At 41.5% G+C, this 26,857-nt stretch overlaps 1 protein-coding gene and 1 long non-coding RNA gene across 6 annotated transcripts in view; one reads left to right on the forward strand and one right to left on the reverse strand.

Moving 5' to 3' along the window:
- LOC120400580 overlaps positions 1–3,014 on the reverse strand; it is a 45,744-nt gene extending 42,730 nt beyond the window's left edge. The window contains exon 1 of the long non-coding RNA XR_005595901.1: positions 2,542–3,014. This is a non-coding gene — a long non-coding RNA (uncharacterized LOC120400580). The remainder of the gene's footprint in view (positions 1–2,541) is intronic.
- EML4 (EMAP like 4) overlaps positions 1–26,857 on the forward strand; it is a 262,705-nt gene that overhangs the window by 92,499 nt on the left and 143,349 nt on the right. For 2 of the 5 annotated variants that reach the window (XM_039529314.1, XM_039529315.1), the window contains exon 1: positions 16,861–17,156. The exons of 1 other annotated variant lie outside the window; for it this stretch is intronic. In XM_039529314.1, coding sequence (XP_039385248.1) covers positions 17,090–17,156 — 67 coding nt within the window. In that variant the 5' untranslated portion in view covers positions 16,861–17,089. Of the gene's footprint in view, positions 1–16,860; positions 17,157–26,857 lie in introns of those variants that run through there. 2 more of the 5 variants (XM_039529318.1, XM_039529319.1) reach the window with 1 other exon arrangement.

Genomic DNA, 26,857 nt, shown 5'->3' on the forward strand with positions numbered 1-26,857 from the left:
TGCTAAAACTTGTGTTTGAGGCAAAGGATGGGATAAAAAGGGATACAACATATAAATTATAATATTTTAAATGACATTAAGGATTTCTTCTTTGTTCCATAATTTTCCCATTGAGGGCTGTATACCATTCCCTTATTGCTGCCCCATGTTAAACATGCCTATTTCACACCTTGCTAATCTCACCCCACAGGTTTAGGAGTGAGTGTGCATGGCTTCTGGGGCTTTTTAGAATAAGAGCCATAGACCCTTACTGCTGGTCCTGAGGTGGCTCTTTCCAGTCTTCCCTCTGGAGGCACTGTTCTGTATGGACTTTGCATGGCTGGGAGCTTGCATTTCAGTCCTGCCCCTTGAGTTTGAGGTGGCGCTCAACTTTTATCTCTTCAAATGCAGAAAAAGCCAAATAATTCACATTATGAAAGGACATATTGAATGCAAAGTTTAGCATTTGTGTTTGGCATAGAATTGAGAAACAAAATATTAAAATAAAGCAATCCTTCTTTCCCAGCAGTAGAAAAGTATAGCATAACATGACTTTGTGCCTGAAATAACATTCTGTACCGCTGGCTTGTCAGTCATTATCTGATAAATTACTAGTTTGATAGATCCTGCCGAGAATTGGAAGTTTGACTGTGCATGTGCTGTAATTTATAAGAATACTGTATCATTTGGTAATACTTAGGGCGGGGCAACAACCCCCTTCCCTCCTCCCCCCCCCCACCCCCGAAGCTGAGTTTCAGTGAAATTGGGCATAATATAATAATGTTGCCATGGCTCATCTGGAAGAGTGTAAAAAGGCAAAAAAAAGTCTTCTTTTTTTGACTCTTAAAAGGAATATTTCTGGCACCCTGCATTTTGGATTAGGTATGCAGAGCCTTCTAACAGTGGTGGAAATCGTACAACACAATCTGCTGTGCCTAGGATCAGACATGTAGTCATTATTCAATAAGCGTATGGCCTTTGATTACTCAAGTAACTTTCCCACACAGATGAACACTAGAAATTAACTCAAACAAATATGCAGTTCAGTTTAAGCTGCCTTGCAGTTGTGCCCCAAACTGACAGCACACACTCTTATTTTTCTGCACCTTGTTTAGCAATATTTTTTTAACTTCTGTGTTTTAATAAAAGGCCACATTATAATTTTAATGCCAAGTGCATTTTAAAAAAAAATTACTTGGAATGCACCCTGGTAAAGTTCTGATTACTTTACAATATAGTAAACACAAAAACCCTTTCGGATGCCATTAATTGCAGTTTTAATTTCATCGGAGCACTTGTTTGCAAAGAGATTCAAAAGCAATATGCTTCATGCTCTAGTGTAATAACACCCTAGCTTTCTGTTTGCAAATGATATGACCAGTGCACCTTGGAACAATCAATATGACCTAAGTAGAATGACAGGTTTTATGTGAAGGTGATATTGTTCTTATGCAAGCATTTTGAAAAGCAAAATAAAGTGCCTTGGATGAAAGCCGTGATCTGAATGCCTGAATCTAAGTAAATATCTCCCAATGGATGTACAAGTAAAGACTATGTAAAATTGTTTTTCCCCCCAGGTCACTAGCAGTCTTGCCGACTTTCACAATTTTATTGTGAGTTTTGCAGTAGTTGGTTTTCTTAAAGCCCCAGCTCCTGGAGCCATGAATTTATAAGAGAATCTCAGCTTTTGTTTGAAAAAGTAAGTTTCCAGCTGTCAAAGTTGCAGAGAAAAGCTTGAAAATGGGACTTGAAATATAACCTATGTGCTCAAAATTCAAAGGGCAAACAAAATCCCTCAATTAAAAAAAAAATCTCAATTTTAAAGCAAGTCTCATGGTGAAGGGGACTTGACTCAAGAACTTGAACACTTAGGTTTAGGAATACTAACTATATTACTCAACCTAAAGTATGTAAAGGATTTTTAAAAATACTGTATTAATAAAAGAAAAAAGTTCCAACTTTTCAAACATTTTAAATTTGGTAGGATACCAGATATTCCTCCTTTTCCCCCATATGTGCTCAGATGGCTAGTTTTGGCCCCATTCGTGCAATCAGAGCCTTGCAAACAAATTTCCATACCCATGTGGCAGTACCACTGATTCTAGTGAGGCTTTGCTTGGGCTTGGAGGTCTTCCTGCATGGATCTGGATGCAGAGTTGGATCTTAAGTATTGAAAAAGTTAATTGTAAAAGGAACACTTTTGTCAGTTTGAAAAGAAATAATCTGTTCCTTCCCTTGCTGTTTAAAAACAAACAAACACACCAACCAACTCCCTCCTCCCCCAAAAAAACCCCTACGCCAAAAAGCAGAAGATTCATCAAAGTGAAATATATTTAATTAAACATCAACGTGAATTCAATCCATACTGACTTGAAACATTGTTTCTACTGTCCCTCTTTTATCTTTTGTTAAATCAATAGAGCACTGCTGAGCAAACTGCTGTGTTTCACTGTGCTCTCTTGCTTGTGCCACTTAAATTAGGACATGAAGAAACCCAAAAGTAATGGAACATTTTAAAAAATATCTGAAAAAAAGACTGTCATGGTTGAGGAGATTGTTTACCTTATTCAATAACGTGAAGGATCTTATCTCTTCAGCCTTAGTGTTGGACCACGTCCCTCAGGGCTCCCTCCCTGGAGACGCTTTGCCTCTCTGGGCCTTTCTGGCCCCAGCTCTTCAGCTAGGCCACCAAAAGAGTACAACTCCCCTTCCGGTGTGCATCAAAGTCCAGGCTACTTTCCCGGTAGCTGGTGGGGGAGACCCGGGCCCGCTCTCTACTCTGGGTCTCCACCCTCAGCCATCCACCATGTCCCTTTTAAATAAACTGCATTCCTCCTGCAATTCCCTGGGCCACTTCCCCGTGGGTCCAGCACATTCTTCACCCATACCTTAGGGCCTTGTCCTGGTGGAGTCCTAGCAGCCAGCCCAGCGCATCATCCACTCTCCTCCAGGTCTAGCAAGGGACTGATCTCAGTTTGGCCCTGCAGCTCTTCTTATACTAGCTGGCTGGGGCCCGATTGGCTGCTTCCCCCACAGCTGCACTAGGCAGCTTTGAGGACCTCTCTACTGCCCTTTTCTGGGGCTTCAAGGCCTCCAGCCGAGGGCCTCTGGACTTAGTCCACCCCATCACAGTCTTCCTGTATTAGTGATAAATATGAGAACTTCCAATATTTTAGAATTGCTTTTGTGTACTAGATATGTCTTTACATTAATATTAGAAAATTACAAATGATGCTTAATAGCCATTCTTTTATACCTAAATAGTGGTTGCCTGTAATATTAAGAACCAGACCGCAAAACCTTAATGTTATCAAAACAACTAATTATGCACTGTAAAGTGTGTGTTCAAACAGCAAGTTCTGTATAAGCTACTAACATGGTTATACTAAAACAACATTATGAAGAGACTACTGTATACAAGAAGATTTTTGGTATTTACTGTTTTTTGGTAAGACTGCAACAGGGTTAAGAATAAAAGAATAGGTTACAATAATCTTGGGGTGAAATCTTGCCTCTATTGAAGTTAATGGGAGTTTTTCCAGTGACTTCAGTAGATCCCAGATTTTGTTGCTGGCAGTGCCCTCTATGTTCCTCTGTTCCACAGCTGTAGAACCCGCTTCCTACTATAAATGTGTGCAACAGAATCCAAGATTTGTTTTACACATTAATCTTCCAAACGCGAATCCACTGTAAAACAATATGGAATGCTGTTGTCTTAAGTTCTGAGTCCTCAAAAGAACATCTGTTGCAGGTCCACCTGTCCCTATTCATTCCAGTGGTATATTAACTCTGTAACCTAATTTCAACATTAGCTGTTTCATTGAAGATCTAGAAAACAGAGTGGTACTTAGAAGCTGTTATCTGCCCGTGTAAGTTAAAACTTCCTCAGGGACTCATCAATGTGTGCCAGGGTGGCTGGCTTTATGTAGCCCCAAAATCAGGAAGGCAGAATGATAATGGAAAGCTATTTAAAGTCCCCCTGCCCTGTCAGTGCAGCATCAGATAAGTTACCTGAGGATGCCAGGGAAGAATTTAAGGCATAGGGATGTCTAGTAGCTAGGACATCACAACAGTCAGGCCATGATGTGGTGGACATCTCATCTAGGATTATGGCCTCAATGAGGAGGGCTCCTTGGTTGCAGAAGTTTGGCATTGCTCCAGACATGCAACAGACCACAGAAGACGTACCATTTTCTGAAAAGGCGGACGAGACAGTTCATTCTTTTAAGGATTCCAGAGCTGTGTTACGGTCCGTAGGGGCTTATACCCAGTCAGTTAAAAGGTGCCATATGTTTATAATGGAGGACAACAAAAAGTGCCGTGGCAGCGCTTTAATGTTGCTGCGCCTTTTGTCCACCCCCCCCCGGTCGTGGGCAAAAGGAGAAGCTGCCGCGGGGCCAGCGATTTAAAAGGGCCCGGGGCTCTGGCCACCACTGCCGTGGCCCCGAGCCCTTAAAATCACTGCTGGAGCTCTGGCTGGCTGGGGGATGCTGACCCCCCAACCCCGACCCCTTTCACCCGACTCCCCACCTCTTCCGAGGGCTGGAGTCGGCCCCCGTACCGGCAAGTCTTTGGCTTTACTTTCACCCCTGGCCATGTGCATTACGTGGACAATACCATTACATTTTCAATGCAACTGGTATTTCATAGAATTTTTTTGCTTAGTATCTCTATAAACAGGAAGACTCAGCTACTTCCTTTAGACAAGTATTGCAGAGCTATTAAAATAACATGGCCTGCAATAAACCTTCTTTACAAACTGACAAACTGTCTAGATCTCTAAGCTTAACTCGCGTAATGCTGTTTTTCCATTTACTTTAGTTTACAGTGTTCATAGTGTCAAGTATCAGAGGGATAGCTGTGTTAGTTTGGATCTGTAAAAAGTAACAGAGTCCTCTGGCACCTTACGGACTAACAGAAGTATTGGAGCATAAGCTTTCGTGGGTGTATACCCACTTCATCAGTGTGCATAGTGTGTCTTCTTACTTTAAGTGTAAAAGAAACCCGCCACAGGATTAAATACATTACAGTTTCACAGTTCTACATTCTTAATTCTTCCAGTAAAGTGAGAATGCCAGTGCTGTAAAAAAAGAGAAATACTCAAAGCCCAAGGGGAGGAGAGTTGCACTTCACCTTGCTCTAGATCGCCTCGCAGAAATGAGCTGTATATTTAGATCATAGCTAGAGGGTGCTTTCCGTTTACAACATAATAGCTATATCATAATGGAAACAACCTTTGAGGTAGTGTTAACAAGAGGATCTTCTAGAAGCAGTAGGTTTACTGAATGATTAAATATCTGAGAAATGTGGGTCAGGGAATTAATTCTTCTGATGTTTGGATGAAATGAGACTGTCTTTGTTTGTTGTGGGCATGTGCATGTGAAGTTTGGAGGATAGCTGCAAAAGGAATGCAGGATTTGCTGTCTGTCCTGAAGATTGAATTCTTTTCTCATATCCACAGAACTGGCATATAGCCAGTGGCAGCATACATTTCCTTAGTTAAATGGGCATCAACCTTGACCTGAAGAAATACCTTGCTGAGACATTAAACAAGGGTCTTAACCATGATGGTTTTTGTAATGTGAACACTTCTCCACTTGGAATGGTACAGAGACCAACAGCATCTTTTATGTAGAAGCAGAGCAACTTTCAGATGGTAATGACTTCTGGTCATACATAATTTGATCTGGTGGCTTAAAGGTGAAAGGTGCTGTAACCCATTGCCAGTTCTATAAGCCAATCAGTTCTCTGGGGTAATTTTGTTTTAAACAGTACATGAAAGTGTGATTTCTCCTCAGTGACCATTTAACTATAACCTACTTGGGTCCACCTCTCAGGTATAAAATTTTATTTTAAATAAGCATAAAAGTGAAGCTGAAATGTAGCTATGAAAAAATGACACAGCCTGAGAGAGATCTCATTTAAAAAAAGTCATAAGAGTTTCTCTACACCCAGTTTCTTTAAATATGCATGATGTCTTTCAAGTGCTTCCAAGGATATGGGTTGCAAGTCATGTCTTGACATTTCACAATAGATGCAACCACTTTTTTTATTCAACATTTGCAAACGAATCGTGGTATCGGTTTTATTGTGACTCATTTTGCTATGAGTGCAGATAGAGCATGCTATTAAATATCTTTGTTAATGAAACAGATATGAAGCTCTGTGTAGATTCCTCTTGAATGACTTTGTATAGTATTCTGTGGCATCAGAAGAGTAGTTAATTTATGGACTGTACAGCTGTTACATGTGATGTTTCAGAATTGTATGGCTGTAAATGATATTTTGATAAGGTCAGACTCTGAAGTGTTGAAATAGTTTGTTTAAAGTGTGACACTGTGATTTTAACTCTCTAGATAGTAGTTACATTGAGTATATCATGCTTAAGATGTGGCCATGAATGCACACTAAGAATAATAGTCACTCCACCTCCACAGAATCTGAGTATTTGGGTTCTGTGCAGGTAGAGCATGGGGAGATTTGGGAAGCCATTCCCACTAACCCAGGCCTGTGATCGCCAGAGCCTGTTTGCAATTTGCACACCCTACTAGGACTACCGGTTCTTCAGAAGCACAGATTCGTGACACCTACCCTGTTTCAACCCTTGCCAGCACCCATAGTGATCTTTTGTGCTTGTCCTGTGCAGCTACTCACTCCCCTCCCCACTCCCGTGTGCCTACATGTGGGCTAGGGTTGCCAACTGTCTAATCACACAAACCCAAACACCCCCTTGCCCCGCCCCTGCCCTGAGGTCCCGCCCCGTCCTGCCTCCGAGGCCCTGCTGTGCTCACTCCATCCCCTCTCCCTTCGTCATTTGCTCTCCCTCACTCTCATTCACTTTCACTGGTCTGGGGCAGGGGGTTGGGTGTGGGAGGGGGTGCAGGCTCTGGGAGGGGGCTCAGGGCTGGGGCAGGAGGTTGGGGTGTGGCGGGGAGGGGTGTGGGCTCTGGCCAGGCGGTATTTACCTCTGGCGGTTCCCAGGCGGCAGTGCAGCAGGGCTAAGGCAGGATCCCTGCCTGCCCTGGTCCTGCGTTGCTCATGGAAGTGGCTGGCACATCCCTACAGCTCCTCAGGGGTGGAGCCTGCCTTAGCCTGCTGCGCCGCCAACCCGGGAGCTGCCTGAGGTAAGTGGGGCCAGGGAGCTCTGTGCCCCTCCCAAAATCGGCCAGCACATCCCTGCAACCCCGAAGTGGGGAGGAGGGGGCGCCATGTGCGGCCCCTGCCTGCAGGCACCACCTCTGCAGCTTCCATTGGTCGCAGTTTCTGGCCAATGGGAGCTGCAGAGTTGGCGCTTGGGGCACGGGCAGTGTGTAGATACCCCTAACCCCCCCGCCCCCCAGGGACTGCAGAGGTGTGCTGGCTGCTTCTGGGAGTGGCATGGGGACAGGGCAGGGAGGGAGCCCCGCTGCGCCAATGGACTGAAAGGGTTGGCAACTCTAGTGTGCACCTTAAGAGGTTCAGAGGGCCTTGCGTTGGGCCTCTTTACTAGAGATTATTTTTATCCTGTAAGTAGATGGACCATCATTTTATTTCCTTTTAATCTGAGATTTTCTGATCCACTGAGCACCTAATGTGATAATACCCTACCTGATGACAAATGGGAGTCTTGTACAAACATAGACTTGGTCTTAGGTAATAAAACTGGTTTCACATTGCTATTGTTTACATTTAAATTGGCAGGTACAAATACATTTTAAGGATGGTACAACAATCAAACATTGCAGTAGTCTATATTTTCTACTAGCTGATAGACTCCACATTTTATTTTATTTTATTTTATTTTATTTTGGTTTGCTGGAATTAAACTTGATTTGTTTAACTTTTAAGCAATGTAGTATTTCTGGAAACCAAAAAAGTATTGCATTTTGAAATCACTTTGTATTTTTGCAGTAATTCCTCTTCCGCAACCCCGCCACAATACACTGCAAATGGCTATGTTTTTCTTCATGTTGAAATGAATTAAATAATCAGACTGCTAGTCATTTCCATAACCATAGCTTTGGAGTGACTAATACTATCAGTTACTAGTTTGTTTTCAATAATCTAACTTTTGCTGATTGCTTAAAGAAAAATTAATATATTACTTAATATTATAACAGTGTATAGTTTAAAGTATATAGTAGTTGCTAAGATAAGACTTTAGAGTCTCCCACTTGTGGAGAACTTCCGTAGGTGAAACAAACTTGGCCTGAGGTGAAATAGTAAGGCTCTCTGGACAAAAATAGAGAATTCTCTGGTAGTGATGCTGCCATTATGTTATATGCACTCAGGCAACCACACTATAGCATGGCAAATGTCATTAGCCAAAAATGACCTGGAATGCATGCCCAGAATAAGAGGCCATAAAAGAGATGCTTTGTCTGATGTACTTTGGACTTACTGTGTTTTAATTTTATCTTTTTAACTCATTGTCTTTCTTGTTTTCCTTCTGTTAGAATGTTTTCTCTACTTCATGCACACCTTGCCCTCTCTTTTTGTTCAATACACCTCTACCCCGATATAACGCGACCTGATATAACACGAATTCGGATATAACACGGTTAAGCAGTGCTCCGGGGGGGTGGGGAGGGATGGTTCTGCGCACTCCGGCGGATCAAAGCAAGTTTGATATAACACGGTTTCACCTATAACACGGTAAGATTTTTTGGCTCCCAAGGACTGTGTTATATCGGGGTAGGGGATGTATTTATATTATAGTAGCACCCAGAAGCCCCACTCAGAATGAGGGAGACATTGTGCTCATCTCTGTGTAATTATGTACAAAGATATGGTGCCTGCCCTGAAGAACTTGCTGGTTAAGAATTATTATGCTCGCTCTCTTCCATCCCTTTGTATTGCTCTTCTGCTCTATTTTGTGTCAACTCTTTCTCTCCTCATTGTGTTGACAGTGACATGAGCTTTATTAGATCTTGCACTATGAAACTGTGTGCGCTAATGCTTCAGAAAATGTGATTTTAGTAAAACTTCATTCCAGTGCCAGGACCTTGAGTTGAAGCAAGAGAAGAGGAACGTTGGCCATCTGAAAATGAGTGATTGTAATGTAGCTGAGCTTCTCTAGCTGACTTTTCCTGAGCAATCTCTGGCACTGGGAAACCTGGGGCCTTGGGTTAATGAAAGCATTAAATCCTGGAAGCTGTTCTTGTCCATTCTAAGTGACTCTTATTCACAGATGCCCTGCTGCGTTGTGAAAATATATTTGATCCAGCCAGTGAGCATATTTTTAATTGAAATATATGTTTTAGAACTAATTTCATTTGTTCGGTTATTTCTTGTGATTCATCTAATAAAACAGGTTGATCAGTTTTGCCAGGAAAGGGATCAAGTATATAAAATTGTTTTAAAATGACATATTGGTTTCTGAAGAGAGAGTTTTTTTTCCAAGAAAAGGGAATAAAATAGTCTAACAATCTTCTTAAAGCATTGGGTTGGTCAGTTATTAAAGAAATCACTGCTTTTCTGCCTTTCCACTGGGGAAAAGCAATAAAGTATATAGTAAAAAGATATATTCAGTTACTGAAATGCCATATTTGGCTAGCATGAAGATAGGTTATCTACTGAAACACTACTGCTGCTAGTTGTATGTTGAAAAACTGTTAGCTATTAAATGATTATAGAACATTGACTCTTAAAAAACTGAATCAGTCGCTACTGGTATGTTGCCATTCCAAAAAAAAAAATACACATTACATGAATCCAAATAATAAATCATTGCGAGATTAATTATATGCAATTATATATGCAGTTTGTGTACCTCAGGGGTGGACAAACTTTTTGGCCCGAGGGCCAAATCTGCGTATAGAAATTGTATGGCGGGCCATGAGTGCTCACGCAATTGGGGTTGGGGTGCAGGATGAGGTGAGGGCTCTGGTTGGGGTGCAGACTCCAGGGTGGGCCAGAAATGAGGAGTTCAGAGTGCGGGAGGGGGCTCTGGGGTGTGGTGGCGGGGAGGGCTCCGACTGGGGGTGCAGGCTCTGGGGTGGTGCTGGGGATGAGGGGCTTGGGGTGTAGGAGGGGGCTCCAGGTTGAGACCGAGGGGTTCAGAGGGTGGGAGGGGGATAAGGGATGGAGCAGGGGTTTGGGACATGGGAAGGTGGCTCAGGGGTGCAGGCTCCGGGCTGTGCTTACCTCAAGCAGCTCCTGAAAGCAGCGGCATGTCCCACCTCTGGCTCCTACGTGGAGGTGCAGCCAGGCAGCTCTGCTATGTGCTGCCCCATCCGCAGGCGCCGCCCCTGAAGCTCCCATTGGCCGTATTCCCGACCAATAGGAGCAGCGGGGGCAGCGGTCATGAATTTATAGACCTCTATCATATTCCCCCTTAGTGGTCTCTTTTCTAAGATGAAAACTCCCAGTCTTATTAATCTCTCCTCATATGGCAGCCATTCCATACCCCTAATAATTTTTGTTGCCCTTTTCTGAACCTTTTCCAATTCCAATATATCATTTTTGAGATGGGGCGACCACATCTGCACACAGTATTCAAGATGTGGGCATACCATGGATTTTTATAGAGGAAATATGATATTTTCTGTCTTATTATCTATCCCTTTCTTAACGATTCCCAACATTATGTTTGCTTTTTTGACTGCCACTGCACATTGAGTGGATATTTTCAAAGAACTATGCAAAATGACTCCAAGCTCTCTTTCTTGGTAACAGCCAATTTAGACCCCATCATTTTAGATGTATCGTTGGGATTATGTTTTCCAATATGCATTACTTTGCATTTATCAACATTGAATTTCATCTGCCATTTTGTTGCCCAGTCACCCAGTTTTGAGAGATCCTTTTGTAGCTCTTTGCAGTCTGCCTGGGACTTAACTATCTTGAGCAATTTTGTATCATCTGCAAATTTTGCCATCTCACTGTTTACCCCTTTTTCCAGATCATTTATGAATATATTGAATAGGACTGGTCCCAGTACAGACCCCTGGGGGCACCACTATTTACCTCTCTCCATTCTGAAAACTGACCATTTATTCCTACCATTTGTTTCCTATCTTTTAACTAGTTACCAATCCACGAGAGAACCTTTCCTCTTATCCCATGACTGCTTACTTTTCTTCACAGCTTTTGGTGAGGAACCTTGTCAAAGACTTTTTGAAAATCGAAGTACGCTATATCCACTGGATCCCCCTTGTCCACATGCTTGTTGCCCCCTCAAAGAATTTTAGTAGATTGGTGAGGCATGATTTCTCCTTACAGAAATCATGTTGATTCTTCCCCAACAAATTATGTTCATCTATGTGTCTGACAATTTTGTTCTTTACTATAGTTTCAACTAGTTTGCCCGATACTGAAATCTGGCTTACAGCCCTGTAATTGCTTGGATCACTTCTGGAGCCCCTTTTAAAAATTGGAGTCACATTAGCTAGCCTCCAGTTATTTGGTACAGAAGCTGATTTAAATGATAGGTTACAGACTACAGTTAGTAGTTGTGCAATTTCACATTTGAGCTCCTTCAGATCTCTTGGGTGAATACCATCTAGTCCTGGTGACTTACTACTGTTTAGTTTATCAGTTTGTACCCAAACCTCCTCTAATGACACCTCACTCTGGGGGAAGAATAGCTCAGTGGTTTGAGCATTGGCCTGCTAAACCCAGGGTTGTGAGTTCAGTCCTTGAGGGGGCCATTTAGGGATCTGAGGCAAAAATCTGTCTGGGGATTGATCCTGCTTTGAGCAGGGGGTTGGACTAGATGATCTCCTGAGGTCCCTTCCAACCCTGATATTCTCTGACTCATTTATCACCTAAAAAGAATGTGTCAGGTTTGTGAATCTCCCTCACATCCTCAGCCATGAAGATTGATGCAAAGAATTCATTTAGTTTCTCCACAATGGTCTTATTGTCCTTGAGTGCTCCTTTAGAATTTGGATCACCCCGTGGCCACACTGGTTGTTTAGCAGGTTCCTGCATCTGATGTACTTAAAATTTTTTTTATTATTTTTTGCATCTTTGGGTAACTGTTCTTCAAATTCTTTTTTGGACTTCCTAATTATATTTCTACATTTCATTTGCCAGAGTTTATGTTCCTTTCTATTTTCCTCACTAGGATTTAACTTCCACTTTTTAAAGGATGCCTTTTTGTCTCTCACAGCCTCTTTTACTTTGTTCTTTAGCCATGGTGTCACTTTTTTGGTTCTCTTATTATGTTTTTTTTTTAATTTGGGCTATACATTTAAATTGGGCCTCTATAATGGTGTCTTTAAAAAGTTTCCATGCAGCTTGCAGGGATTTCACTTTTGGCGCTGTACCTTTTAATTTCTGTTTAACTAATCACCTCATTTTTGTGTAGTTCCCCTTTCTGAAATTAACTGCTACAGTGTTGGGCTGCTGTGGTGTTTTCCCCCACCACAGGGATGTTAAATGTAATTTATATTATGGTCACTATTACCAAGGGGTCCAGTTATATTCACGTCTTGGACCAGATCCTGTGCTCCACTTAGGACTAAATCAAGAATTGCCTCTCGTGGGTTCCAGGACTAGCTGCTCCAAGAAGCAGTCATTTAAGATGTCAAGAAATTTTATCTCTGCATCCCTTCCTTAGGTGACATGTACCCAGTCAATATGGGAATAGTTGAAATCCTCCATTATTATTGAGTTTTTTTTATTTTAGCAGCCTCTCTAAGCTCCCTGAGTATTTCACAGTCACTATCACCATCCTGGTTAGGTGGTCAGTAATATATCCCTACTGCTATATTCTTATTTTAGAGCATGGAATTACTATCCATACAGATTCTGTGGTACAGTTTGGTTCATCTAAGATTTTTACTTCATTTGATTCTGCACTTCCTTTCACATATAGTGCTGCTCCCCCATCAGCACGGCCTGTTCTGTCCTTCCAATATATTTTGTACCCTGGTATTACTGTGTCCCATTGATTATCCTCATTCCACCAAGTTTCTGTGATATTTATTATATCAATATCCTCATTTAATACGAGACACTCTAGTTTACCCATCTTATTATTTAGACTTCTAGCATTGGTATATGAGCACTTTAAAAACTTGTCACTTTTTAGCTGTCTGCTATTACATAATGTAATTGAATGAGACTTATTTGTCTTTTGACTGTTTCTCATCAGATCTTACCTGTATTTTACATCTTCCATCCTCTCCTCCTTACTAGGACATAGGGAATCTCCATTAATAGATTCTCCCCTAAGGGATATCTCTGTCTGAACCACGTGCTCCTCCGCACCTGTCAGCTTTCCCCTAGCCCTTAGTTTAAAAAACGCTCTACGACCTTTTTAATTTTAAGTGCCAGCACCCCAGAGTTAAATAATAGCAGAGAAGAGGAGAAACAAAGTAAGAGATGATTGTTAAGAGTGAAAAGCTTTGAAGAGCTGGAAATGGAAAAGACTATGTGGAGAGAAAAGAAATTGCAAAAGAGAAAGCTCTTTCACTAGCAGTGGTGAAATTGTTTGAAGCGACAGATTAAGGACCCAGCTAGAAGGGTGGAAGCCACTTAAGGGGCAAAGTTCATGAGATAAGTAAGACCACGTCCAAGAGAGTTTTAAAGCCAAAGAGAACAAGATTTGTCTGGATCCTGAAAATAATAGGAAGCAGGTGGATTTGCATGAATACTGGGGTGTAACTGTTCATGCCATTTTTTATAATGAACACATTGTATGGTAACAAAGATCATATTGCAATGACTGGCATCAGTTCCATGAGTCAAGTCTGCAATATCAGATGATATGCAAAAGGGAAGGTGTATATCACACTAGCTATAACTTGAATATGTTTATGGCAAATATTGCTCCCCTTTGCACAGGTGCAGAAGGCCAGACAGGCAGTGGAACTGATGGACTTCCACTGGGTGACTGGAAAGAGACACAGGATGTAGGGTTCTTCGTGTGCAGCTATACTCAGAGAAGGCTCTTTCCACCCAATTGCACAGTGTTGTTGTGAAGGTAAAGTAGGTTGGAGGAAGGCTTGAAAGTGGCTACACATATTCATTAGCAAGCCCCATCTCCAGTATTGTGATGATTAGGGGAGCAGGGCAGAGTGGCAGTCATGGAGTGGTTTTGCTATCATTCCTTTCTCACTGTCCCATCCATCCACATGCACTGAGTGCATAGAATTTTTGGAGTCCTTATATAATTAACCATCAGACACCTACAATGGCATAACTATCTTGTTGAACAGCATGGTCAATAGTCAGCAAACCATTTCAACAATAAACAGTTTAAGACAAGGACAAAAAAGTGTACTGTTTTACTTCAAACTTTATTCAAAATTATATTCTTGGCTCTATATTCCAATAGTGTGTTTTGCTTCTTTAGTACCTCAGAAAATACACTTTTTGCTCTGGTGGGTGGTAGGTAAGGTTACAAACACTCCAGGATTGTCCTGGGGTCTCCAGGAATTAAAGATTAATCTTTAATTAAAGATTATGTCATGTGATGAAACCTCCAGGAATACGTCCAACCAAAATTGGCAACCCTAGTGGGAGGCTGTGAGCTTAGTTGGAAATACTGCATTAATGTAGCTTCATAGTGGGGGATTTTGTTGTTGTTTTCTTTTAAGAAATCCCTCTTCATCAGAACTAAAAATCTTTTGTGTCAAAGGTCATACATCTGGAAACATTAGCATTTAATTTCCCATATGCACAATACAAGCTCTTAGTTGCGTCCTGCAACAAGAATTCTGCCTTTATGCTAGAAATCCAACAATCCAAAGTTAATTTATTGTTTAAAGCCATGTTTCAGTTGAGTGTCTCCTGTTTATCACGTACAATTAGTTATATTTTATGATCACCAAGAGCAATTTTAAAAGTAGGGAATTAGGTCTCTTTTCACCCCCCCCCCCTCTATTCTGTACCACTTAGCAAACCCAACAATCTGTTTGTTGGCCCAAATACAGTATTCTGAATTTCAATTTTGCTTGTTTTTGTTCTCTTTAGTGATGTTACAAGAAACAGAGGTGGAGTAGGGTTTTAAGTGATTCCCTGTCTCAGTAGTTCTCCACCATCCAGTTTCTCAGGTGATTTCCCATTCTGCCTTCTGCTTACTGGTGCAAGAGTTGTGTAGACTTGAGTGTCCTGGTCAGGGGCGGCTCTAGACAGTAGGCTGCCCCAAGCAGCGCGGAGCGCTGCGCCGCCCTTCCCCGGTCCCGCGGCGGGTCCCCTCTTCCCGCGGCTCCGGTTGAGCTCCTGCGGCAGGTCCACCGGAGCCCGGGACGAGCGGACCTGCCGCAGTCATGCCTGCGGGAGCTCAACCGGAGCCGCGGGAAGACGGGACCCGCCGCAGTCATGCCTGCGGCAGGTCCGCTCGTCCCGGGCTCCGGTTGACCTGCCGCAGGCATGCCGGCGGGAGCTCAACCGGAGCCAAATGCCGCCCCCCCGGGAAACGGCCGCCCCAAGCGCCTGCTTGGCGTGCTGGTGTCTAGAGCCGCCCCTGGTCCTGGTGATAGCCCATCTGATTTTTTGTTTATTTCTGTTTGAATCTCCTATACGGTAAATTCTTTCCTTCCACAAAGGGAAGCTTTCAGGAGTTGCTACAAAGCACATAGTTTTGCTGGAATCGACTAGCTCAAGGAGTTTGAGTTTGAAAAACATCATCTTGTGTATTATTTTTACTTTTAAGAATGTGTTGTCACAAACTCTTAAAGAACAATTCACATCAGAGGAGTGAGAGATGTTCAGAGCTCAGACAGTATCACATGCCCATTGCCTTTTGATTGGTGAGACTTGACCCCAGCGTGCTTTTGTTTCTGATACCCCACTCTTTTTATTCTCTCGTTTGCTGCAGGTATTTAACTTTTGCCTTTCTATGGTTCTGCAAAGCTTTGAAAGTGCTAGATTATTTAAAGCATATTTGAGATATAAGGGAAAAGATATGCAATATGTAACCACCGATTCCTTTGTTTTGACATTTATCTTACTGTTTCATTCTGCCAGTTGGCTTCAGGCACAGCTACCAAAAGAATGAGCACATGTTGCATTCATTAGTTCTCATCTGGCTCTACTTGGTTTTTCAAGACAGACAAAAGCATGGTCATATTAAATAGACTGTAATGCATTTGTAATATGAGTTCTCTCACACTTAATGGAATGATAGCATTGCAAAAGCAGCTAGTTTTAGACTAGGATATTACAATTCAATTTATTGTAAAACAGTGCATATAAGCATATTGCCAGTGGTATCATTACTTTTTAATTTTGAAAGATATGGTATGAAAATACCAAAAATTGGTATATCACTTCCATTTTCTCATGCATTGTTTGGTTGCAGTTAAAATTTTTATTGATTGTAATACATGAGCAAACCCAACACTTTGGGACAGTAAGTGTTTTCATTTACACTGTTTTTGTTGGCTTTTCAACAAACAAAATCCTCATGTTTAGTTATTCTTAACTGTAATTGTTTATTCAGGTCTATGTAGGTGAATAAAAATTCAGTTGTTGCTTTTTTAACTTTGTAAAAACTAATCTGAAAAACCTGTGGATTAGCACACATTGAGGACAAGTGGCAGTATAACTTAATGTGAAGGAGAAATATCAGAGGTACAGGTCTCTAAATTAAGAGCCCAATTTTATCCATGTTGATTTAGATGGGGGTAGGAATGGACCCTAATTGTGTGAAAACAATAGCCTTTCCCCCCCCCCTTATTTTGAAAACTAGTTAGTAAGAATTCTGTAAATTGCCCAAACTTTTGCTAAAACAGAGGTAACAGAGTTGTAACATTTGAGATCTTTAATTGGTAGCTTGTGCACTGTGATAAATTGCTGTAGTGCATGGGTTAGTGAGTGCCTTTATTATTGTATTTCTGATGTCTGAGATTTAGCCACTCCCTGAAACAGTCTCAGATGTTTGTCTGCATCCCACCCCCTTTTTGCCTCTCTCTCTCTCTCTCTCTCAAAAGCAGAAGCTTTCCTCTTGCTCAGAGTGCAAAGAGAGGCAGGAGGAGGAGACCTATCTTAAGGAGTTTTTATTTGTGCCAACACAGAAGTGCTTTGTGGTGGGCCATCTGGACTGGGAGGATTTCCTCAGAATTCAAAGTATGCCGTCAGATTTACAGAGCTGCGATTTGCTCTGAAACTGTCTGGGAAGGCAGCGAGAAACGTAGACACAACTGGTTTTATAGTACTTGTAACATAGGTGACAAGAATGGAAGACAGCTTGCCTTGTCTTGCTTCAGTATGTGATTCCTCAGCACTTATGAACTTCTGCACTGGTAAAGTATATTTATCTTTTTTTTTTACTGGGAATGCCAGTGCAGTTTCTGAAAGTTCTTATGAATCATGACAAAAGAAATCTTGTGCTAAAGACTGCTAAAATGAGTTCCAACGCTTTCTTTGCTGCTCCCCTTAACCCACACCAAAAAAAAAATATATGCACAAGTAAATAACATGACAAATATTTGTCTGCATACATCAGTAACTCTGCACCCTCATTACCATCGACAAGGTGTGCTTATTCAGAGATGAAGGTAGCTTACTATACTGTAATTTACAGAACGGAATGCATGGTGGCCCTGAGAAAGTAAACAAAACAACTTTCTACTAGTGTAGATGTACAATATAAAATACTTAATAGAGAGGGAATAATTAAACTAAATGTTTGATGGAAAAATACTCTTGGCATTGTGACTTTTGTAGTGTGAATACCCCACCTCACCCCAGAAAATAGCATGCTAGATCATAAAATGTATCACAATGATTTTTTTCCTTTTAAACAGAGATATATTTCAAATTAATATATGATCTATGTAAGCCTTTCACTGAGAAATGCTTCAGAAAACTGTCTATTTCAATGTCAGCGTTGTATTAAAAAATTAAGTAAGCCCCTGCATCGGGCTCCTCTGGCAGGAGGCAGTAAAGATTCATTCACAATAAGTAGTTAAAATAACCACGCATGCTGAAATTTCAAGTATGTGCAATGCTGTATTTTTGTTTCTGCATGGCATGGCATGTTCTCCTCTCAAACTTAACTCTGTCTTCCTTTTCATTTTTAACTTTGACCAAAGCCTTAGTAAGAGTAGCAAAAACTTTCAACACAAACTTCCTTTGTTTAAGCAATTGTTATCACACCAATCTGTAAGGTTCCTGCTCTTTCATAAAGAGTTTCAGATAGATCTTTAATATTCTGAGACAAATTAGAGTAATGAAAATACTGCTGGGTAGTAAATAAATATATACTCATCCCAAAATCACACATCCCTCACTGAAGAAAGTACTGCTTTGCTTACTGATTCATAAAGGACAATTTTCATATGAGTACAACAGTACATGTACAAAATCACATGCTTTACAGCCTTAAGATAAAAGATTAACAGGAAATGATTAATTCCATATTTTAACTTTTTTTTTTGACATTTCCCAAATGTAACGGTACATGTTCAGAGCAGTAGATTTCAATGCATGTTTAACTGGTAAGTTCCTAAACTGGGAAATGTACTTGTACTTTATCTGCTGCAGAATTCAAAGCATTCACCCACAGTTAATCAGAATGTAATATTAAGATGTTGCAATCAGAGGGGAGTGAATTGGAAATTAAAAAAATACTAGTGCTTCTCATAATCCCTTGCACTGTTACACAATCCCAGAAAGTACAGCAATATGAAGAATGCTGCTGTTTAACTCTAAGTATCTGCAGAACAGAAATCAAAGGGCACTAAGTTCTATGGAAATACTTAGGGCCATATTTGTCCATGCTTGTTGATGCTGAGTAGCACCTTATTCAGCAAAAACTCCCATATGTTTTTATGTTCCTTAGTAAATAAGGTTTTAATAATCCTCTGAAAAAATTCAGGTGTCATGTCAAGCTGGTGATTTTTAAAGGCGAACATGAAATTTCAAATTGTGAATGTGTCTGAAGTTTACCTCGCTGTTAATCTTTCTAAATATTTCCATCCTAATGTGTGTTGGAAATATGTGCCCCTTTCTACCTTCAAACAGCAATTTTAGTTTTAATTAATTGGAAGCAGGGGACTACAAAAGGATCATACTTGATCCTGGTAGTCTAAGAGAATGACTTGACTCTTTTATGTAAATTTACACACAATGTAATGTATAATGCATATAATGTAAGTTAAAGTCTCTGATTAAAACAAAAACACAAATAATAAAACAAGGCTCTTATAATTCAGTTTTGTATTGGATCTTTGTCATAACTGAGGTTTTAGCCAGTGATGAGCTGCCAAAATATTAACAACCGGTTCCCTCCTCCTCACCCCATGAGGGGGTCATGCCCCCGCCCTGGGACTCCTGCCCCATCCAACCCCCCATGTTCCTTGACAGCACCCCCCCAGACCCGTGCCCTATCCACCCCCCTTTCCTGTCCCCTGACTGCCCCTTGCCATGCCATCCAACCCCTTCTCTCATTCCTGATGGCACCCCGGGACCCCTACACCCCATCCAACCACCCCTTCTCTCTGTCCCCTGACTGTCCCTGGAATCCCTACCCCTAACTGCCCCCCACCGCCCATCCAACCCCTGCTCCTTTCTGACTGCCCCCCCGGGACCCTTACCCCGTTCAGTCCCCCTGTTCCCTGCCCTCTGACTGCCCCAACACTAATCCACCCCCCCAACGTCCCTGCCCTCTTCCAACACCCGCTCCCTGCCCCCTTACCGCGCTGCCTGGAGGTGGGGGCCGAGCTGGGCTGGGGCTGGGACCGGAGCCACCCAGCCGATGTCGGTGCCGGACCCGGGGCCGGGCAGGAGCCGCGCCACCCGGCCGAGGTCGGGGCCGGGCAGGAGCCGCGCCGCCCGGCCGGACCCGGGCAGGAGCCGCCCTGCCCTGCTGGACCCGGGCTCTACTTTGTTTGGCAAAACTGCCACTGATGGCAGTATTCAGAGTAGCAGCCGTGTTAGTCTGTATCTGCAAAAAGAACAGGAGTACTTGTGGCAGGAGTTATGTCTAGGCAAGCTTTTGGCACTCTGCTTTACCGCTATCTGTAATTGTTTTCATGTTGTAGTTGTGACTGGCAGAAATGAGTGGGGGAGGGAGAAGGAAATCAGGATTTCTCCACAATAAGTGGAGAAAATTCCTATTTCCAGATTCTATAGGGCATACATTCAAGCACTCATCCCCTGCTTTCACTAAAAATAGATTCCTTCATCATAAATGAGGCTAAAGAGTTGAGCACTTGCACTTCCTTTATAGCATGGGATATATCACATCACACCTGGCAGAGAAGCTTATTCAAATTTAAACTACTTGTGCTAGACAAAAGTAGTGGCAATTTTTCCACAAACGTTTGGTTATAAGGATGGCTTTTAAAGTTAAAACAGTGTCCGTGTCCCTGTAATAGCATCTTCTGAGAGAACTTGGCTGTAAAATTAGCTCTGGGCTGATATATATGTTGTTTCAGCCCAGGATTGAGGTTTTCGTTTTGTACCAGAGAAGATAAATTTACTTGCAAGCAAAATTAAGGAATTAAAAAAAAAATCCAGTAGGGAGTGTGTTATTGGGGTCTGAGTAGTTCAAACTACATTGTAACTTTTTTTAATGAATGTAAGCAAATTCTAATGACACCAACTGCTATGCAGCTGTTTTTGGAAAGATGGATGACTTTTGACTGTCCTATAGTCTGGAATATATATATATATTAAAAGAGTTTACTTGAGCCTTGGCTATTCTGGGGTTTACCCTGGTTAGGTCCATCAGAGCCTAGCAACCAATAGAAGTACACTGGTTTAAATTCCTATTTTAAGCAGGAAAAGCTCCATTTTGATTAATAGAATTCAAGGCCAGAAGAGATCATCATTGTGATTGTCTTGTGTGATCTCGTATATAACACAAGCCATACAACTTCCCCAAAATAATGTATGTTTGGACTAGAGGTGTATATTAAAATAAAAATAAAATAAAATAATCCAATCTTGATTTTAAAATTGCCAGTGTTGGAGAATCCACCACCAACTTTGATAAATTCTTCCAGTCATCCTCAGTGAGGGTTAATTACCCTCACTGTTAAAAGTGTATGCCTAATTTCTAGTCTGATGTCTAGCTTCAACTTCCAACCATTGGCTCTTGTTATACCTTCGATCTGGTGCAGCGAGCACTGGTTTCAAGCCAAGGTAAGCTGTGTGGGTGCAAATCGTGGCTTATTGCAGATTTGGCAGTCTACACTAGAGTTTGGCAGCTACTCTGGCAACTGGCCAATAATAGGTAAATCTGCAGTGTAGACAAAGCCTTTAGAGTGTGTCGAAGGGAGAGAGAGGAGGAATTGAAGAGAGTGCCCAGACACTCTAGATGTCATATTTCTCTTATCAGTAGCTCCCGATTCCAGGAGAGCTTCTCTTCCCCAACATAAGAGAGAAGGGGGTTGTTGTATCCATGTTTCCTCTATTCTTTTCCTCTCTATAGCTTTCAGTAATTGAGAGTCTGATGTGTTGGAACTGGGAGGGAGTGTTTTGTGGAATTGGTTAAGGCAAAGGGGCTGTGAGATAGGTCCTCTGTGTTCTAGTGCTGGCTATACCATTGAATCACTGTGTGATGTTGGGCATCGTCAGAGAAGAGGCACTTTCATAGATGCTAAGTAGTAGTATTTTACAGTTCTTCCCTGTGTGACTATTATTCAGTTAGCTGGGGAATACTCTGCTCTGTGCTATGATAGCAGTGGAAAGGGAAAGTTATCTCAGCTGAGGTCATTCCTTTGTGCCAAATTGCAGCCTAAAGCAGTTGAGCTGTATGGAGTCACTCTACCCTTGGGATGGACAGTTGTACACACACTGGAATGTCTAATGTTGCATTCTGCAGTTTCTGGAAAGGGAGCAGTCTTTGTGTCTCCATCACCCAGGAAATTCATGGCAATTCTTTTGTCCAGCAGATATGGAATTAATTTTTTTTTCTGGCTAGGCCAGCAAAAGTAAAGATAGACTATTCACACTTACTTTTAATTAGACACAGATATGACTAATATTGTTTTAATGTTTTTGATTTTTAAAAAGACTGAAATGTCTCAGGCGGATTTTGTCTCCCCGGAGTAACTGTGAATAAGTGTGTTTTGGGCCGAGGGAGGTCCTGCGATGGTAGAGGTTAATCCCCTCCATCAACCCCTCTAGTGGAGTGGCACTAGAGTTACATCACATCTGATACTGTAGCCCATGTCAGGTTCTGCTCCTACTCAGTTACACGAGGGTGCATGACTGGCTGATGTACACAGGGATGGATCAGCTGATCCTACTGCCCAGACACAACAGCAGTAACAGAGCTCCTGCAGAGCTGAGCTCTTGTGGCACACATGAGGTGTGGACTGCATACACAGATTTTACAAATCTTGCACACAGTGGAACTGTATATGGCTAAGTGCCCCTCTATAGGCTCATAGGAAAGGATGAGATTTTCCCTTTAGTAAACTGTACAGAGCTTTAATCAAGGTGGAGGAAGATCGATCTACGATAATTTGTGATAACCTAAAGTGTTTTCAACCATTCATGTTTCTGGACTATGTTTTTGGATTGGGCCTGCCAAACCAAAATGGATTCAAAATGCAGTTATTCAATACAGACAGGAAGTTAGAGCTGAGGAGAGTGAGTCAGAACCAATATTTGGTATTAACTGTGAAATATGTAACTTGGGGTGACTTTAAAACCATCTGGACAGGGTTGGTTTTCATATAGAAAGGTAAATTATACTCATGAACTAAGCCAAAATCCATAGTGATTTAAACTTTTCTCAATATAAAATGTTACAAAAACCCACATATGAATCATTAATTTTAAAGTATATTATCTGTCTTTTCTTTCTGTTTTAAGTGTGTAGTACATTGTAATTTTTAACACCAGACTTTTACATTTATTATCATTACTATTACATTAGTGTTTAGAGTAGAGCGGATGTGAAATTTTTTCATCAAAGTAATTGCAATGAAAAATGTCTGGTTTTTTTTCAAGAAAAATAGAATAATTTTAATTTTTGCTGAAAACTTAAAATGTTTCAATTAAAATGAAATGAAAACTTTTAATGGGAAATTTCTACAAAAAACAGTGGGGGAAAACGTTTTTAAAAAATTCCCACAAAAAACAACTATATATTTTGACCAGCTGTAAGCTAGAGTTATAAAGGCGTCGTGTTAGGTGCTGCACAAACTGGTAGAACAGTGACAGTCCCTGATTTAGTGAGCTCTCAATTTTAAAGATTGATGGTGAAATCCTGGCCCCACTGAAGTCTGAGAGTTTTGCCATTGACCTCAGTGGGGCAAGAATTCTGCCAAAGAAGTTGCATCAGTCATCGTATATATGTTTGTAAATTATGTTCCTTAGCATTTTCATAGAGTTTTACTTACCTGTGATAGGAGAGTTAGAAAATCGAACACTTCAGCCCAGTCTAAATTGGTCTTGGCACAGAATTTAAATGAACATACTGTAAAGCAGCTTGAGATAATTCAGTATTTATTCAGTTGGGCTAAGCAGTATGAATTGATTAGTTTAGAAATGAAGTTAACTTAAGGTATAGTGTTCAGCTAATTTTGTTTGCAGGCCAGTGTACACAGGATCTCTCTTGCAGTAAACTTACTATGAAAGAGCTATTTGCATCTGATAGCTTTTCCCTTTTCAGGTAACTGATACCAAAGAGCATGTCTTGTCTTATCCAGCTTTGCCCAGAATAACCTAGCACGTGTCAGTCTTGTGCAGAACGATGGAGATAGTTAGTCTAATCATCAGATCAAACAAGCTGATTGTTTGACCAACTGAAACAAGTCAGAAAATATGGGCATTTTACAGACAAAGTTTGCTAAAATTATTTTTGTTATAGGGCGCCTGGCATTTTCTGTTTTTGTTGTACTTTAAGGTCAATAATTGGTATTTTACTGAGAACTAAGGAAGGAGAAGCATGTGATATCACTGGCATATTTCTCAGTATAATTTTGTTACTACTCAAGATCTCATTATAACACAAATATTATGTAATATGCTTGTAACTTATTTGATTTGCTTTAAAAAAAATAAATTATTGTTGAGATATTTCTGCCAAATGTGTGCTTGAGTTTGCCACCCTTTTAATGGTTGCAGGAATTTGTATTAACCACCAAAAAGGGATATGAAAGGATAACCATGACTGAAATAAGATGACGATTAATCTTTCACAGAAAAGAACTGAAAACTATATAGCTGAAGTCTTGTCTGTTACTTATTCCTAGTTAAAAATAGCACAGTCCTGGAGTATTGTCAGAAAATTAGCCCAGTAGCACTCACAATAGACAAACATGTTAAAGGAGCAAAGCAGCTAAGCAAACTCACTTCAAAAATACAAAGACAAAAAGCAGACTAAGTAATTGCTCAAGGGGGCCACTTATTCACTTTTAATTGTGTGTGTGTGTGGGGGGGAAATATTCCTGCTTAGGGCCCCCAATGGACTAGTACTGTACCACCTCTCCTAGTACATGTTTTTTAGTCACATAAAAGTGAAATTGACCCTTGTGAAGAGGGACCCGAATAAGTATTTAAGACTTCCACATAACTTAAGCACTACATAGCCCCGTATTAAGGGCTTATATTATGCAAAAGATCTTAAAGCAAAACTCATCTGTGCAGGAGACATAGTTTTCTCGGGTGTTGATTCAAGATTGGGAAACAAAATCCCACAGCAGCTTAGAACCATCAAAAACCTCACCCTCTTCAGCTCTAAGTGCAAGACTCACTTCTTTGACCTTGCCTTCTCTAACATAACCCCATGATGATATATTTAAAGAAAAAACAACACTGGTCTGCACAGAAACCGGGGAGAAGGTGAGAGAATGAACCGCACGTGAGAGAAATTAGTCACATTGCTTAATGCACTCTTGGAAGATACTATGTGCTGTGCATGGTGCAAGTATTTCCATAAAATAGGATAGAGTTTAGAGCAGGGGTCTCAAACTCAAATGACCACGAGGGCCACGGGAGGACTAGTACATTGGCCCGAGGGTCACATTACTGACACCTCCCCCCGCCGCCCTCGGCTCCGCCCCCACTCCACCCTTTCCATGAGGCCCCGCCCTGCCTCTTCCCACCCTTTCCATGCCCCCATTCCAACACCTTCGGCTTCCTGGACCAGCGCGGGGGCAGGGCAGGCAGGCAGGGAGCCTGCCCTGCCCCCAGTGCGCGTTGGGCAGGAGCCGCTCTAGGTAAACGCTGGGGTGGAGGGACTGTGAGGAGCTCGCGGGCCGCAGAAAATAACTTCGGGCCACGTATTTGAGACCCCTGATTTAGAGGCTCTCTCCCCTGTGGGAAATTTTACCTCTAACAGAAAGCAGTTGGTTTTGAAATCTTGCTTAACATTTTTTTTTCAAGCATGAATTGCTAATTCACAGAAATGTTTAAAACTAGCACACCCATAGGTATAGCTTATTTTATTTCTAAACTTCCATAGATGTGTACTGTGTTTACAAACTGACAAAAGGCATGGGACCCTGCTCTGAGGAGATTATCAAGAGCCGATCCTACAATCGTTTACATTCTCAGTAATGCTTACCCATTAACTCACTGACTTCAATAGGACCACTTGGGTGAGCAGCGGTTTATATGGTGGGGTGGCCCAAAAAGAGCTGTGAGAATTGAAATATGACTATGTCTGCCCCTATTGGTCAGGCCACAGCCTTCATATGTTGAGAGATCTAAGATCATAACTGAAGGAAGTATGGCAGATGCAGGTTGCTAGGTATTACTAATGTCAATTCTAAATTTACCCCTCTTGCAAGCAAACCAAGTGTTATCTCACTTTATTCTACTCTGTTAGCCTCATTTTCAAGATTTCCCATTTTTTATATTATGGGAAGGCTTATAGATGCCAAAAGATGGATGCCATATGGATGTCATGTCAAGCTTTTTTGCTCTTGTTTTTGTTTTGCTCTTGTGTTTTGCATTTTTGTCATGTCTTAACAAGGCGTTTTGGCCAATAACATTATGCAGAAATAGCATAATGATTATACAATCCCATTATATAATTGTAAATGGACACTTCGCTATGTGTGATGCTTAGAAGTGAATAGTTCATCCAGCTGGGATAATTTTATATTAATTTATATAATTTAATCCTATAATTTAACAAAGACTTCTGGGAAATGGAATAAACTGGTAATTCTGTGGTCAGACTTCAGCTATAGTCAAAATGAACTCGCTTCTTAGAATTGCATTTCTGTTTCAAATTATTCCAATATGAAGCACTGAGTTAAGTTTTGAAAGGTTTTGAAAGATAAAATTTCTGTGTAAAGGATGGCGGGGAGGCGGAACTAGAGTAAATACTAAATCTTTCTACCGACAAGTTACATTTGGCAGATTAGCCTTTTCTGATATTTGTAAATATTTATCAAGCTTATCAGCGAATAGTAATTATTACTGAGTTGAATGGGTTACTATAAAAATGTGTCTCCTGTCTGTAGGAAGGATGCAGATGGCACCCAGCTTCATTGTCTTTAATTTGTCTCATGTAGCGTAATGGATGACAGTGTTTACTGGAAATTGGGATTTGGCTGAGCTAGCTGGCTGAAGTCCAGTTGAATAATGACTGAGATGATATTGGTAGTCTGAGGGAGGCAACCAGAAGGGTATTCATAATTATATCAACTCCCTTCATTGAGGGGTTGAAAACGCTAGCAGTGACACAGGTTTGTGATTTTGTGTGGTTCTTCTGCACTGGAATTTTGTACTTTGTTTCTGGGTTGCCTTTTGGGGAGATTCTCATTGGAGTCTGTAATAGTCCGGTGCTGGGGCCGTGCCCTCTCAGGGGCCGTCGGGAGCCAGGCCGCCTCACTACACGGCCCCAAATCAGTCCTCGGGTTCTGAAGGTCTCGGGGTTCTGCCCCTCAGGCAGGGGCTAAACAAAAGGCACACGGTCACTGCAATGAGCCCCAGCCCTCAGTCAGGGCTGGGCAGCAAACCAGTTCTAAGCTCCGGTTCTTGCAGCCGGAGCTGAGCAAACACAAAGTCAATAAGCCCTAACCCTAGCTCA

This window comes from Mauremys reevesii, linkage group 3 (assembly GCF_016161935.1).
Source record: "Mauremys reevesii isolate NIE-2019 linkage group 3, ASM1616193v1, whole genome shotgun sequence".
Lineage (NCBI taxonomy): Eukaryota > Metazoa > Chordata > Testudines > Geoemydidae > Mauremys > Mauremys reevesii.